The sequence below is a fragment of the Cyprinodon variegatus genome, unplaced genomic scaffold (assembly GCF_000732505.1).
Source record: "Cyprinodon variegatus isolate N-32 unplaced genomic scaffold, C_variegatus-1.0 Scaffold458, whole genome shotgun sequence".
Classification (NCBI taxonomy): Eukaryota; Metazoa; Chordata; class Actinopteri; order Cyprinodontiformes; family Cyprinodontidae; genus Cyprinodon; species Cyprinodon variegatus.
The window spans coordinates 527,899-541,144 of record NW_015150911.1 but is presented as its reverse complement, the minus strand read 5'-3'; the positions used below and the strand labels follow the sequence as shown (position 1 = coordinate 541,144).

Sequence of the window (13,246 nt, the reverse complement as noted above, 5' to 3'; positions counted from 1 at the left end):
GGCGCCCCCCAGAGCCACAGCTGAAATATAGATATATTTGTGTGTTTAAATTCACTTCTGCCATGTTGTTCTTTGTCTAATCTGCGATAGATTAAATGAGAAGTGTGACAAAGTTCAACATGTGCCTCTGAAACTGGAGCATGCCTGCCCTGTATTTACTGTAAATATGAGCCCCTGATGGCTGCCCCTGTTTCCACCAGGCGCCCTGTTCCCTCCAAGTTCTCCGCCTCTGTTTTGGATCTGTGAGAACCAGGCTGGCGAGCGGGTCGCCCTGGTTAGAGAACCTCCCCGCTACAGAAGGAAGTTAATTCGTAGGGAAGGTTAGCGGGAGTCACGCTCTCAGAGGTCATTCAATAATCGCCCCGGGGCACGAGCTCCCACGCCCCCAGGTGCATTCTGGGATGCATTTTTCCGATAAATCGTTTACAGTGGCTGCACAGTCCCTCGGGAACCCTAGATAAAGTTTGCCAATCAAAGTTTATTCTGCGAGACAGACGTCTATCCCTGTCATTCTCACACACCAAGTTCTTTTAGCATCTTTAATTGGAACTTCGGAAAGATGATGTCATGTAGCTCTGCTGAAGTTTGAAACGAGGCAGGTTTGTTTGGGGGGGGGCTAGTAAATGTGTGTGCTGTTTGTGCATGTGCCCAGGAAGGGGGGGTTGGGGGGGATCTTCCAACAATAGCTTCGACTCCTCTGATCCTCTGCCAAGGTTTCTGATGAAGAAAGTGACTGCACGTCTTTTCTCTATGATAATTCCCCCAACATACGCATGCACATTAGTGTGCATTCTCCTATTTATGTGCTTCTTTACACACACATACACTCTCTCTCTCTCCAACTCGTTTGTTGCTTGTGCTCCTGCTCTGTATTGACTTGTTTCATGCTGCCTGCTACATGACAGAAGGAGCGAGTCGGAAGGCGGCGTGGAAGAAAGACTTGGCCATGCTCCAAGTTCTCCCTTCGTCTTTTTTTTTTCCCCTCTGGAGGCAGGCCTCCTCGGTGCCATCCCCACACCCACCACCCCCATCCTGCACCGCGTTATCTCATCTGGGCACGCGTTGGCCGCTGCTGGGCCTGCAACGGTACACGGTGTAGAGAAGCAGACCAGGAAATGTGCTGCAACCAAGAGAGAAAAAATGATTTTTCACTCAGGGCTTGGAAGACAGTAAAACAGGATGTAATGATGAATCTGGGTTTGGAAAAACCCGAATAATGGAAGGATCCCAAAGTAATATAAAAGAATAATTATAATGCAAAGAAAAGGCAAATATCACTTAGTATTTTTAAAACTAGCAGCCCAAACTATCAGCTTTAAATGGGCTGCTGTAGGTGGTACTTTTTCTTATGTGCTTTCACCCTTATCATCAAAGAAATTATGGATTTACTCCCAAAAATTCAAACCACCGATTTAGACAAAACATAACCAAAATATGGCCATTATGCTAACAGACAGTAAAGAAAGGAGAAATCAAAATGTGCTATTTGTTCCCCACAACAATGCATTCTACATTTTAGTCTGATATCAGATTGATCAGTTACTATATTTACATATTTATAACCACCTTTTTATGTGAATATTGATGGTTTCATTATGCATCAAAATGTTTAGGTTTATAGAATGAAGTATCATCTACTTGAACAATTAATTAGTCAATAAGCTTTACAATGGCTGTCTGTAGAAAGAATACGAAGTGAAGGGTTTCCATTCATACTGGAAAAGACCCAACATGTTCTCTAACTTCTCTCATATATTTAGAAATCGGGGCAAATATCAAACTGCAGAAACGTCAATATGTCATTTTGTTCTTGAGTGAAGTGTTTTCCCTTGACTTTAGCAGATAAGTAAGACAGTTTGCCAGTGGAATAAGATGATTTATATTTAAAATAAAAACAACTTCAATGTCTTATTTTATATGCATAATATCTAATTATCGTATTTTAAGAGAAAAATATTCATTCCAAGAGCAGATCGTCTTAATCTCCTGCTTAAGTTAATGGTAAAAACACTTATTATGAAAGATTTACTTATTTTTCTATCATTTTTTACAGTGTGAGCTAACCCTGCAAAAACTGAAATATTAGTAAGTTTATTTGTCTTGAAATAATTGTATAATTGTATAATCTGTATTTTTGAGCAGGTTAATAACACAATTTTCCCATCGCCCTCCGATACTTTCACAGGTCCCACTCTGACACCCGCTTCAATAATGTGTTTCAGTATAAATGCAGCAGATAATGAAGATATAATTTTCAGTATAGTAGAACTTGGTTACATTTATGTTCAAAACGAATTAATGTTTTTTGATCACAAATGAAATCTAGTTTTAATTTGACGTTTATTGCACTGACCTGCTTTACTTACAATGAGCCCAGCCTGATGGTGCTTTAGAGACAGGCATCATTTAAGACACTGTTTAATACTGAACAAAACATGTTAATATTGATTATCTTGATATACTGTATATACCTTGATATACTGTATATATATTGTTTATTCTTAATGCACATTTTTCCTCCTTGTTTGCACCTTCTTTAATTACTATGCCAATATGTGACCAGTGAATTTCTCCGCTGTGAGATCAATAAAGCTCATCTAATCATCTAATCTTAATATAAGAATTTAACGCTGGGTTATCTTTAAGCTCAGGTTTGTTTCTAAACTGATATTTTCCCAGTTTTCATTTCTCTGTAGTCTGATTTAATGCATTCCTGTTTAATTCCTGCACCTAATGCTCTAACTTCCTCTGCTCCTGGATAAAACCTGCACTCTGTTGATTCACTCATCTCTATGGACTAAACTCAGTGTAAACAACTGGGACAGCCTGGAGAAGGCAGTGCTGTCAGAGGCGCACAGGCCCACTGGTTGGAGCTGTTACTGGGCAGACCTGCCTGGTACTGTACACCCATACTTCATGGATACCAACTATTCATTTATATGAAAATGTAAACTACGATAATTTTGCGGCATCTGCCTCCATTTGGACTGACTTTATTTCCATCACTGATCAAACTTGATCTGGAGACGTTTACTGAGAGGATAAAGGATGAATATGTTCTACTCAGAATATATCTAATTATCTGCCAGTGCAGTAAGACAGTGGCTTTTGGTGGGACCTCTTGCTGCACCAGCAGATTATTACACTTATTTCCTTTTTAAAAGAAGATTAATAATCCAGCAGAATCTGCCCCTACTTAGTCTATCAATCTCAAAACAAGATGAAAACGACATTTTGGTTCGATGTAAGATTGAAAAGCTTGGTTAGATGGAGTTTTTGGAGTATAACATTGGGATCAATTAAGTGTTTTTAAGTTGAAGTCATTTAGATTTTTACTTTAAAGAAAAAAAAAAGTGTTATATAAAACAATAAGTAACATCAACTTCAATTACTGTACAGAACTGATTTCAGAGCTTAAAGTGACAGCAGCTATCCTCGAAAGCAACATGTCTCTTCCAGATCTATTCTTTTGGCTTACTGCATCTCATGGCTAAATCTACAACACTCAAACTATCTTTTGAGCACAAATATTTACACCTATATATGTTTTATAAATTAATCTTTAATTTAAATCAATGGGTTTTACTGTGTAGCAGAGGTTTTATGTCTGTTTTCTAACATTTTTCTTTAATTTGTAAATCAGTTAAGGCTCCTGTATTTTTCCTGCCTGTGGAGACAGTAAATGCGCTGGACTTTTTTCCACTCGGGATGTATATGTTGGAAGGGTCAGACACGTTTTGGCTGCTCTCCCAGTGAAGCAGTAATCTGAATGCCTTTGCGATGCATGCTAAAGCTGCAGGACAGTGGTGCTGGAGGATGCAGGACAAGGAGAACATTGAACAAAGAAGCAACCACAAAGCCAACAGACTGGAGGAGCTCCAGAGATCCACAGCTACTGTAGTAAAATGATCTGTTGACAATTATTTAAATCTGTTATTAAAAATGATTGGCACTGTTAAAGAAATTGTTACTAGGAAGCCACAGAAGACCCTTTTAAACCAAGCCACAGGATATTTAGGGGACAAAGCAAAGAAAGCAAGGGCAATTTTCTAGTTAGTTTAATACAGTAGATACACTTTGGATTAACCTATTAGACACCAACACCCTTCGTGCACTGAAGGATATAAACTAGTGATCAAATATTGGATGTTCAATCAAATCATTTCTCTGATTGTTTCTCTTGTGTGCTTTCCGTAGATCTTAAAGTCAAAATAAAGTCAAGATAAAGCTTAAAACAATTTTTTATTTAATGTTTGCTTGACATGAAGGTCTCTTCTTTTTGTTTTCTACTTGTTTTTCTGTGTTCCTTTCTTAGCTGGCCAATTAAACCAGCATAGACAGGTGTGAGAGGGAGCTATCACGCCTTCACGCCACAAGGATCCATTGTTTCTGCTAAAAAGTTTAGTTAGACCAGCAGTCAACACCCAACTCTAGCCCTCCTGCACACAGCCACACACAAACAGCACCCACAAACACAAACAAGCTGATGTATTAGCCACATTAGCCTTCTCTTTAGGGGATTTGGAGGTTTGCTAATTGCCAGCTTGTCATTTTAATTGCCCTTACCACCCTCTCCACCTCCCCCATCTACACACAACTTCTTCAGCTACTTTAACAAGACTTCGAACAGCCTGCTGCACCGACAATAAACGCTCACTATCCATGACCTTCTTTTATCTGAATATTTCATTGTGACTTCAGGAAGCAATAAATGATTAAAAACAATGCTGTGTAAAACAATTTTAGGTTTGTTTCTTTGTATTTTTTAGCTTCTAAGGAGTCAGAACTACGGGTAATCCTTTAAAGTTGTCTTAATCAACAACTCTTCAGGCTTTCTGCTCGGCCTCTTTGCCAATTTTCAGGGTAAAGTTGTTATTTTATTTTTTTTTGTAAGCTGCTTAACACTGACCTGTGAATCATTCAAGGTATAAATTGGCACCTAGGTCACACTTTGTTATAATTTCCTTTAATTAATCTTTTGAAAATATTCTAAAACACATTTTTGCAGAAATAAAGTAGTATTTTCAGCTTTAAAGAGATACATTTTTTATCTGTTTGGCTGAAAACTGAGGATAAGATCTTATCCAATTAAAAAACATAATAATGGGCCAATTTATTATTATTATCGTATATTCCATCTTTATGTAGTCATAATTTTCAGAAAGGACCTCTATAAACATTCTTATAATACCTCTTTTATATTTTTTATTTACTGGTTTATGGGAATATTTTGATTTCGATTGGTTGCTTATTTTTCCTCCATATATATATATATATTTTCTGTTTAATTGTCTTTGCAACAAACATTTTCCTTTTTCTGGACACTGAAAAGTGAAATAAAAACAACATAACTTAATGTTACGTACGAAAAGTTATCTTCAGTGAGCTTCCATAGCTTTTCTTCTTAGAAATATATATATATTTTTTAACATTTTAACTCTTTGTGTGATTTTAAACCATAAAAGTAAAAGTCTAATCAGTTTATGTCCAGCATGTGTGGGCTCTGCTCGGATGTTAGCTGCTCTTTTCATGAGCTTAGAGCTGCACAAATCCTTTATGAGAAATCCAATTCTTTATTGCAGACACAAGGAGGCTCCATATTGGTTAATAAGAAAAAAGACAACAGAAAATAACAAGATATAAAAACATGAAAAGACAATGAACCTATTTCATCAAGTGCAATGATTATATAACCAAATTTAAACCTAAAGGTTGCTTCTTTTATAATGAGAATATAACAGATGTAGGATGAAGTTATTTGTGATTTAATTTAATCATCTATTCAGGTGACTTTCAGAACTGATTTTTTTTTAATTGATGTTTCTTTTTCATTTACTCTGACATTTCTTAATTCAACCTTACCTGAACTCTGTCTCCACGTGGTAGGAGCTCTAACCGGAGGCCAGCTGGGTCATGTGGAGCTGCTCCAGCAGAGGCTTCGTTGCGGTCAGGTCAGAGAGGCGCTGGGCGTCCTGGAGGCCATGGACTGGAGCACCATGGGGGACGAGAGCTACCAAGGCCTGAGCTCTGTCACCAACCACCTACTGAGGCTGCCGCTGAACGCAGACAGAGAGGGTACATCTCTGGTTTTTCATTCCCGAGCAGAAAATTAGCCTGTCAGCTAGGTTAGCTATTTGTTGGTCCATTGACCATAAACATCTACAGCCCTTGTTGAATAACATGCTGCTGTCATTTTCCATATCTCTGATGTTGCTGCTATTTCAAATATGCATTACTGTAAAAATATCCATAGCTGTATATTGGTTATTTATTCTCCAGGTGCACAGTTTACAGTACTGTACAGTATTTTATTTTTTTTATCTTTTAACACTTCACTCTTATGTTATTCTTATGCATTTTTCTAAGGTCCTCATTTGTGTGACCATTTTTTTTTTCTATAATCTTTTCGCTACTGCATAACACAAGAATTTCCCCATTATGGGACAATAAAGGATTATGTATTCTATTCTATTCTATTCTATAATGCCAGAATGTTGGAAGGTGTAAAAACATTGGCCATCCTTTGATTAGATCAGTTTAGGAGGCTCCATTGGTGCGATCTAATGTATAAACTAAAACATTTAGCTTAAATAAGCATTCAGTCTGGTTAATTTCACAGGTATAATCAGTAATTGTGATTCTTGATAACCTAAAACCACATTTTAGTTTATTTCTAGTATTTGGAATCCAAATTTTGGAATCTGTAGCTTTGAGCTAAATGAGTTTGCAATGGTTTAGAGGGGTCTTGTTGTAGACAAGCATCAGTCAGGGGAAGGCTGTAAAAAAATCTAAAGGTTGAATATACCAGATAATGCAGGAAGGAAAATAGTAATGGCTTTACATAAACTGGATATTTCTCTGAAATTAGTATAAATACCAGTTGGAGCGAGGGAGGCTAACATCGGCTTTCAGAGAAAGTTCCGATCTTTGTCTGTGTCCTCTTCCAAATCAAATAATGGAAGTCTATGTTTTATGAGAGGCCAGATACATAATAAAATCTGAGGGCTCAGCTGATATGTCCTCACAGGAGGATAGGATAACTCAGAGTAGATACTTATTGCCAATTTAAGATATTTCAAAGAAGGCTGAAGGAAATTGATTGATTGATTGATTGATTGATTGATTGATCTCAGAGTGGAGAAATGTACTTGTTACATCAGCTCAAATAGTCAAAAGAGAAGAATGTGCCAAAGGAAGAAAAAGGTGCATATGATATATACAGTATATACAGTGCATCCACAAATGACAGTTTTTTTTTGTTTTTTTTTTTGTGTATTTCAACAAGGATCAGTTCAAATGTGTAAATTAGTGTGCAGGCAGGTTATTACCCCAGATTTTTTTGTTTGATAAAATAAGCTCTATATTGATCTCTTTAGTCTTTTTACACTGTTGATATCCACTTTAGACTGCCAGTTGTTCCTATATGAACCAGGCATAATGTGCATTAAAAGAAAAGTGATAAAAATGTATGTATTAAATAGATCTTGGTGTGTCTCTGCCCTGCATTCAGCCCAGCTGGAAGCTGCTCTGCGGGTGTTTTACGCTCCGGCTGCCCCCCTTTCTAATACAGTGATACTGGAGTACAGGGAGCCAGTCAGCAAGTATGCTCGCCGCCTTTTTCACCACCTCCTCAGGTAACAACACCTTCTCCATGCCGCTGCTGCTCTGTTCTTAATTTGATGCTCTGAGGGAGAAATCTGCTTTGTGCATCCCCACTGGGGTCCAGGTCAGCTTCTGTAGAGCTCTTCTGGCAGTAAAAGAAAAGGCTGTAATTCTTTCGCGGGCCACAGTTCAGTGATGTGAAATGTAAAACCCATTCAGAGAGTATTTTTAACACACTACTGGAGCACATTGTTGGCTTTATCTGCGTCCAAAAACGTCTTTTAAAAATGACAACCGTAGAGAAAACAAATTTAACACTCCTTATTTTCCTCTTGCTCGTTCTATTTTGACATTTCTAAAAAGGACGTAGCTTTTGAATTTCATCAGTCACACACACACAGCAGTGCCGCTTTGAGTCATTCATGAGGCAAAGCATCACACATAGACCTGTTTAACTGTCGTTTCATTTTCCCTTCTGCCATTAGAGCCTTTTGAAACGCCTGTTTGACTGAAATAGACCCTGTTGTTCCCACACACTGCTGCTCACAGCTCTCCATCTAGCAAATACCTCCTCTCTCCTCCTCTGTACCAGAGCTGGCGTGTTGTTTGGACTCCCTCCTCTTCCTCCTCCTCCTCCCTTATCACCTGCCTGCATTCTTTTTCTCTCCATTAACATCAAATAACGAAGCTCCCCCCCTTCTGCTTGTTTATTTGTTTCATGTTGGATGTAGACGGGGAAAGTTGCGGTGGTTCGCTCTCTCTTTTGGCTTTAATTCTGGAAAATAAAAAAAAGCTCACTATTTACTGTCCACTTATTGGCAGTGTAGTGCACAGGGAATTATGTGCATATCGCTGGATTTAATTGTCTGTGTGCAACAATAAAAAGCTAGGAGGGAAAATGTACCTCAGGCTGATTCATCTCTAAATCTTAGTGAGGGATTTATTTTTCTCTGTTTTCCTTTGCAGGCATCAGCGTTTTGAGAAAGCTTTCCTCCTCGCTGTAGACTTGGAGGACCGAGATTTATTCATGGTGAGTTGAAAGAAATTTAGATTTTGAGTAGTAAACAGTAAAAAAGGTGGAACTGAAACAATGAAATACTGTAGATTCTAAAACATCCTTTACATTGGTTTTTATACTAGCTTCTGTTTGTCCTCTCTGGGCTACCGTAGACAGATAATAATGCAACAAGGAAGGTGGTTTATGTGTGTTTGACCATCCAAGCATCCATCCATGACTGCATCCAACCATCATCCATACATCCATCATTGCATCAAACCGTCATCCTCCATCCATCCATTCTTCCATCCATCCATTAAGCCATCCATCCATCCACCCATTCATCCATCCATCAATCCATCCATCCATTAAGCCATCCATCCATCCATCCATCCATCCATCCATCCATCCATCCACCCATTCATCCATCCATTAAGCCATCCATCCATCCACCCATTCATCCATCCATTAAGCCATCCATCCATCCACCCATTCATCCATCCATTAAGCCATCCATCCATCCATCCACCCGCCCATTCATCTATCCATCAATCCATCCATCCATTAAGCCATCCATTCATCCATCCATCCATCCATCCTTTAAGCCATCCATCCATCCATCCACCTTTCCATCCATCCATTATCCATCCATCCATCCATCCTTTAAGCCATCCTTCCATCCATCCACCTTTCCATTCATCCATTCATTAAGCCATCCATCCATCCATCCACCTTTCCATCCATCCATCCATCCATCCATCCATCCATCCATCCATCCATCCATCCATCCATCCATCCATCCATCCATCCATCCATGCATCCTCCATATTTACAAACTCCTGTTTAAAATCAGCCTCTGTGGAAGATTTAAGCTTGGTGAAATAAACTCCTTGAAATACAAATCTAGATACTTGCACCATAATATGAGTTCAAAAGCAAATTTATGCAAAGTAATAATAAGTTATTACAAACTGAATATCAGATTAGAACAAGATTTCCTGTCATGAGCATCTCCTGATATTAAAACGCCTACCTTCCTTTCAAAGCGAAGTCTATCTCACAAAGTATTTTTCCAGGTTCTTTGTTGACATGACTCTGTCTGGTAAAACTGTTATTGTGGATCACACAATTACAATTCAATTCTTAAAAATATTCACCAATATATTTAGGATTTTAAGCCATAAAAAAACATCTGTTCATAATTATTTACAATTTTTGCCATGAAAATAGCCAAAAAAGACGCACCCTGTTTCCTCTGCCTCTCCTCCACATGCTGCTACAACCATCTGTTTTCAAATACAGCTCATATGACCTAAATTGGTAAGACCATATAAGGTGTGGCATAGAACAGAACCTTGTGATGTAATCACAGGAAGTTTCTCTAGTACAAATTGTTTCATGGCACAAATATGGGTAAGGATATGAAAAAAGTCTCCACTCTTTGGAAACGGAAGAAGGTTGGAGCTTCAGTAGTCCTAGGAGGAAAAGTTGGGAAAGTAAGATTTTTTTTTATAAATTGTTATTACCTAAAACTCCCTTTATTGTATTTTTTATTCTAAGATTATGTGGGATGCTTAGTCTGGAGGTTATCGTTCAGATCTCTATATAGTGGCTCTGCTGTTTATTTTAGCATCATAGGGGAGTTTGTCTTTGCAGGATTTTTGTAAACAATAGTTTATTATTCTGTAGTCGGCAAAAAGTCACCACAGTGTTAAAGCTGTGAGAAGAAAACTAATATCCCGTCCTACCTGACAGTTTTCTGAGGATCTGGAAAGGTTTAAAAAACTGGGGATATTGTTGCTTTGTAAAACATTAAAACCTTAGGATTAAGGCCTTTTTAAATGATTACCATATTTTGCTTTTGACATTAATCAGATTAGGCCAACTGATTAATATTTGGCCTCCAGAGGATTAGATATCGGCTCACTCTCCAGCACCTTTTATACGAGCTTCCTGCAGGCCCCTCAGTGCCATACACCCCATTTTAGTTGTTCATTCACTGTTAAACCCTTCTTACTTGCATTTGCACATGACTTGTAACCCACAAAAGTGTGTGTGTGTGTGTGCTAGTGTGTGTGCTGCGTGTCAGAGAGCAGGTGTGATCTCAGTGTGGGCCCCTGTCTTTTCACAACTCCAGGGCCTCTACTCGGCCTCAGCTCTGCTCATCTAACTCAAACTTGTTCTTTCTTCCACATGTTTCTCTAGGTGTTTTTTTTTTTTAAAGTGGGGGCCACCTTTTTGCGCCATGCTTCACCAGCATCAACACAAAAAACACTCACTCATGCTCCTCTCTATCCCTCAATCGCACTGATAGCGCCGCTTCCAATTCCCTCCCCACTAATAGGCAGGGCTGCAGGGAAGCCGAATTGAAAAGGTGGAGTCAAGCCGGTGAACCTTGAAAGAGTGAAGGAAAGAGGGGCCGGGTGGGGGGGGGGTCATTGAGTAGATAGAAGGTTAACATTACATTTTAAGATTTTATTTTGCATCAGAAAGGTTAAAAACAAATAAAAACTTCTGTTTCTTTTTTGAAGTCTTAAAAGATAAGAAAACAAGACAAGAAAACTGCAATGTCTGCCTATAACTGGTCTGATTTAAGGTAGATTAAACAGTAGGAGGTGGCTTCATCTGGGAATCAATCTAAAGCTTAAAGCCAAACAAAATGTATCCGTAGCTAAAATGGAACCTAAAGAATTACCACCGGGCGTAAACATAAACTATATTGCTAAAATCATGGGGTCCAAATCGGTGAATTCTGATGTTAGAAGAACTGTCATGGCTGCATGCATCACTGCCTTCACACAGAGTCACCCTCATCTTTGTAGAGCATTTTTGAAATAATTTATGATGCAATTTTGGTTTTCTCATCCAGAAATCCTGCCCCTTAACTTTGTGTAAGATAATCAAAACACCAAATCTGGTCTTATGAACTTTTTATCCAAAAGTTTAAAGTCGTAGGGAAATCATATTTAAAAGTCAAATCATTCTGGCTTAAACATTTATATAAATGTACTCTTTATCAGACGATATTTGACCAAAATTTAGATAATTTCTATATATTTAAAAAAAAAAAAAAAAACCTGTCTTAAAATCTGTCTGGTTTATTCAGTTATCTTATGCAGGCCAATTAATTATAGGTCAGCCTTTACACCTAAATTCGTCCAATCATATATCAACAGCCATCTGTCAATCATTTTTTTTTTTCGGTCATAGCATCTTGAAACATATGTCGCAGCTAATATACGCAATGATGGAAATCAGAAAAGAGAATCATTTCCTTTCCCATTGAGTTCTGTCCCAGTGTTCATGGGGATGGCCGTCTGTGTCTTCAGCAGGCGTAGAGCTAACAGAACTGGCAGCGTTGCGAGGCAAGGGCTCAAACATGTACGGCTGGAAGCCTTCTACACCAAACCAAGCTTCTGCCGCCCTGGCGTCCTCTTCCACAACATCTTCGTCCCCGCTTTCCTCCTCTAAACAACCACGACCTCCAACACAAAACTCCTCTTGCATGTTTCTGCTGTCCATAGCGTTTCTTGACAGTGTCGTTTCTAAGTAAAAAATTTAGTGCTACTTGGTCCCAATGGAATTTCCCATTGGGAATCTACTAGCACTAAGTTGCTGCAACAATCCCGCCCTCTTGATAAACGGCAATCACATTCACTTTTTTCACTCGTGTAAAGTCATGCACCACTCTGGAGAATTCAGAAATGCAACAGTTGGAACAGCCACTTCCCTAAGACTTTCAAAATATATAAGGAACCATGTTGCCATTATTAGACAAAGCTATTTTCATTAATTACTATGAAGTATAGTCCTGCACTGGGTCGGGTAACTGGTGGGCATCTGTATAAAATGTACATCTATAGATAGAAAAAAACAGGTGCTGTCAAACCCGGGTTTTAAAACGGGATAATTGCCGGTAGCAGTTAAGGTCTCGTTTATGAACTCTATGGGTGCGGGCGGATAAAATTTTGAAAAATCAGACCCGTGCAGGACTGTGAAGTATTAACATAATTTTCTATAATTACCTGATCAACAGTAAAGTAACTTGCTATTTGCTGACAGTCAGCAAGCTGCGCTGTTCATGCAGAGCTTTACAATACTTTGAATTTGGTTTGTCACCAGGTTTTAGTCATTTCACCAAGTATTGACAACGCCTCTTAATTAGTCAGCTGAAAATTATAAACTTAGTAACAACAGGGTGTTAAAATTAAAGATCTCATCACATGTTCAATACAAGTGAAACAACATACTTCTGAGCTCTTTTTGAAGATGCATCCTCATTTGTGGAACATCTTTTTAAATGAAACACAAGCTGTTGCAGCCTTTGACTCTTTTACCATCTTTTTAAACATGAGCCCCTTTTGTAGCGGCAACAATGGAAATCTGCTCATATCTGGTTCAGTGGTTTCAGAAGATACCGGTCGATCCTCGTCATCCCAGATCCGTAACAAAGTTAATGCTCATTCACAGCAAACTGTTTCAAGCACTTTTTAACCTCAGCGACCAAGAGAGCAGCAGCTCATTGTCTGCAAAGAGCGTAAGGAGAAAGAGAAAGGGGGCGCATTGACATTTCACCCCTCGCCCTGTCCTTCGCTCTAATTAGGTTGTGTTGTTGCTTTAACCCGCTGCTTGGCTGATTGGGCTGAG

General features: G+C 38.7%; 1 protein-coding gene across 1 annotated transcript in view; it reads left to right on the top strand.

Annotated features, from left to right (window-relative positions):
- Positions 1-13,246, top strand: part of wdpcp (WD repeat containing planar cell polarity effector) — a 125,236-nt gene that overhangs the window by 90,845 nt on the left and 21,145 nt on the right. Inside the window, exons 11-13 of the mRNA XM_015389425.1 lie at positions 5,887-6,075; positions 7,511-7,634; positions 8,569-8,632. Of these exons, the coding sequence (XP_015244911.1) occupies positions 5,887-6,075; positions 7,511-7,634; positions 8,569-8,632 (377 nt within the window). The remainder of the gene's footprint in view (positions 1-5,886; positions 6,076-7,510; positions 7,635-8,568; positions 8,633-13,246) is intronic.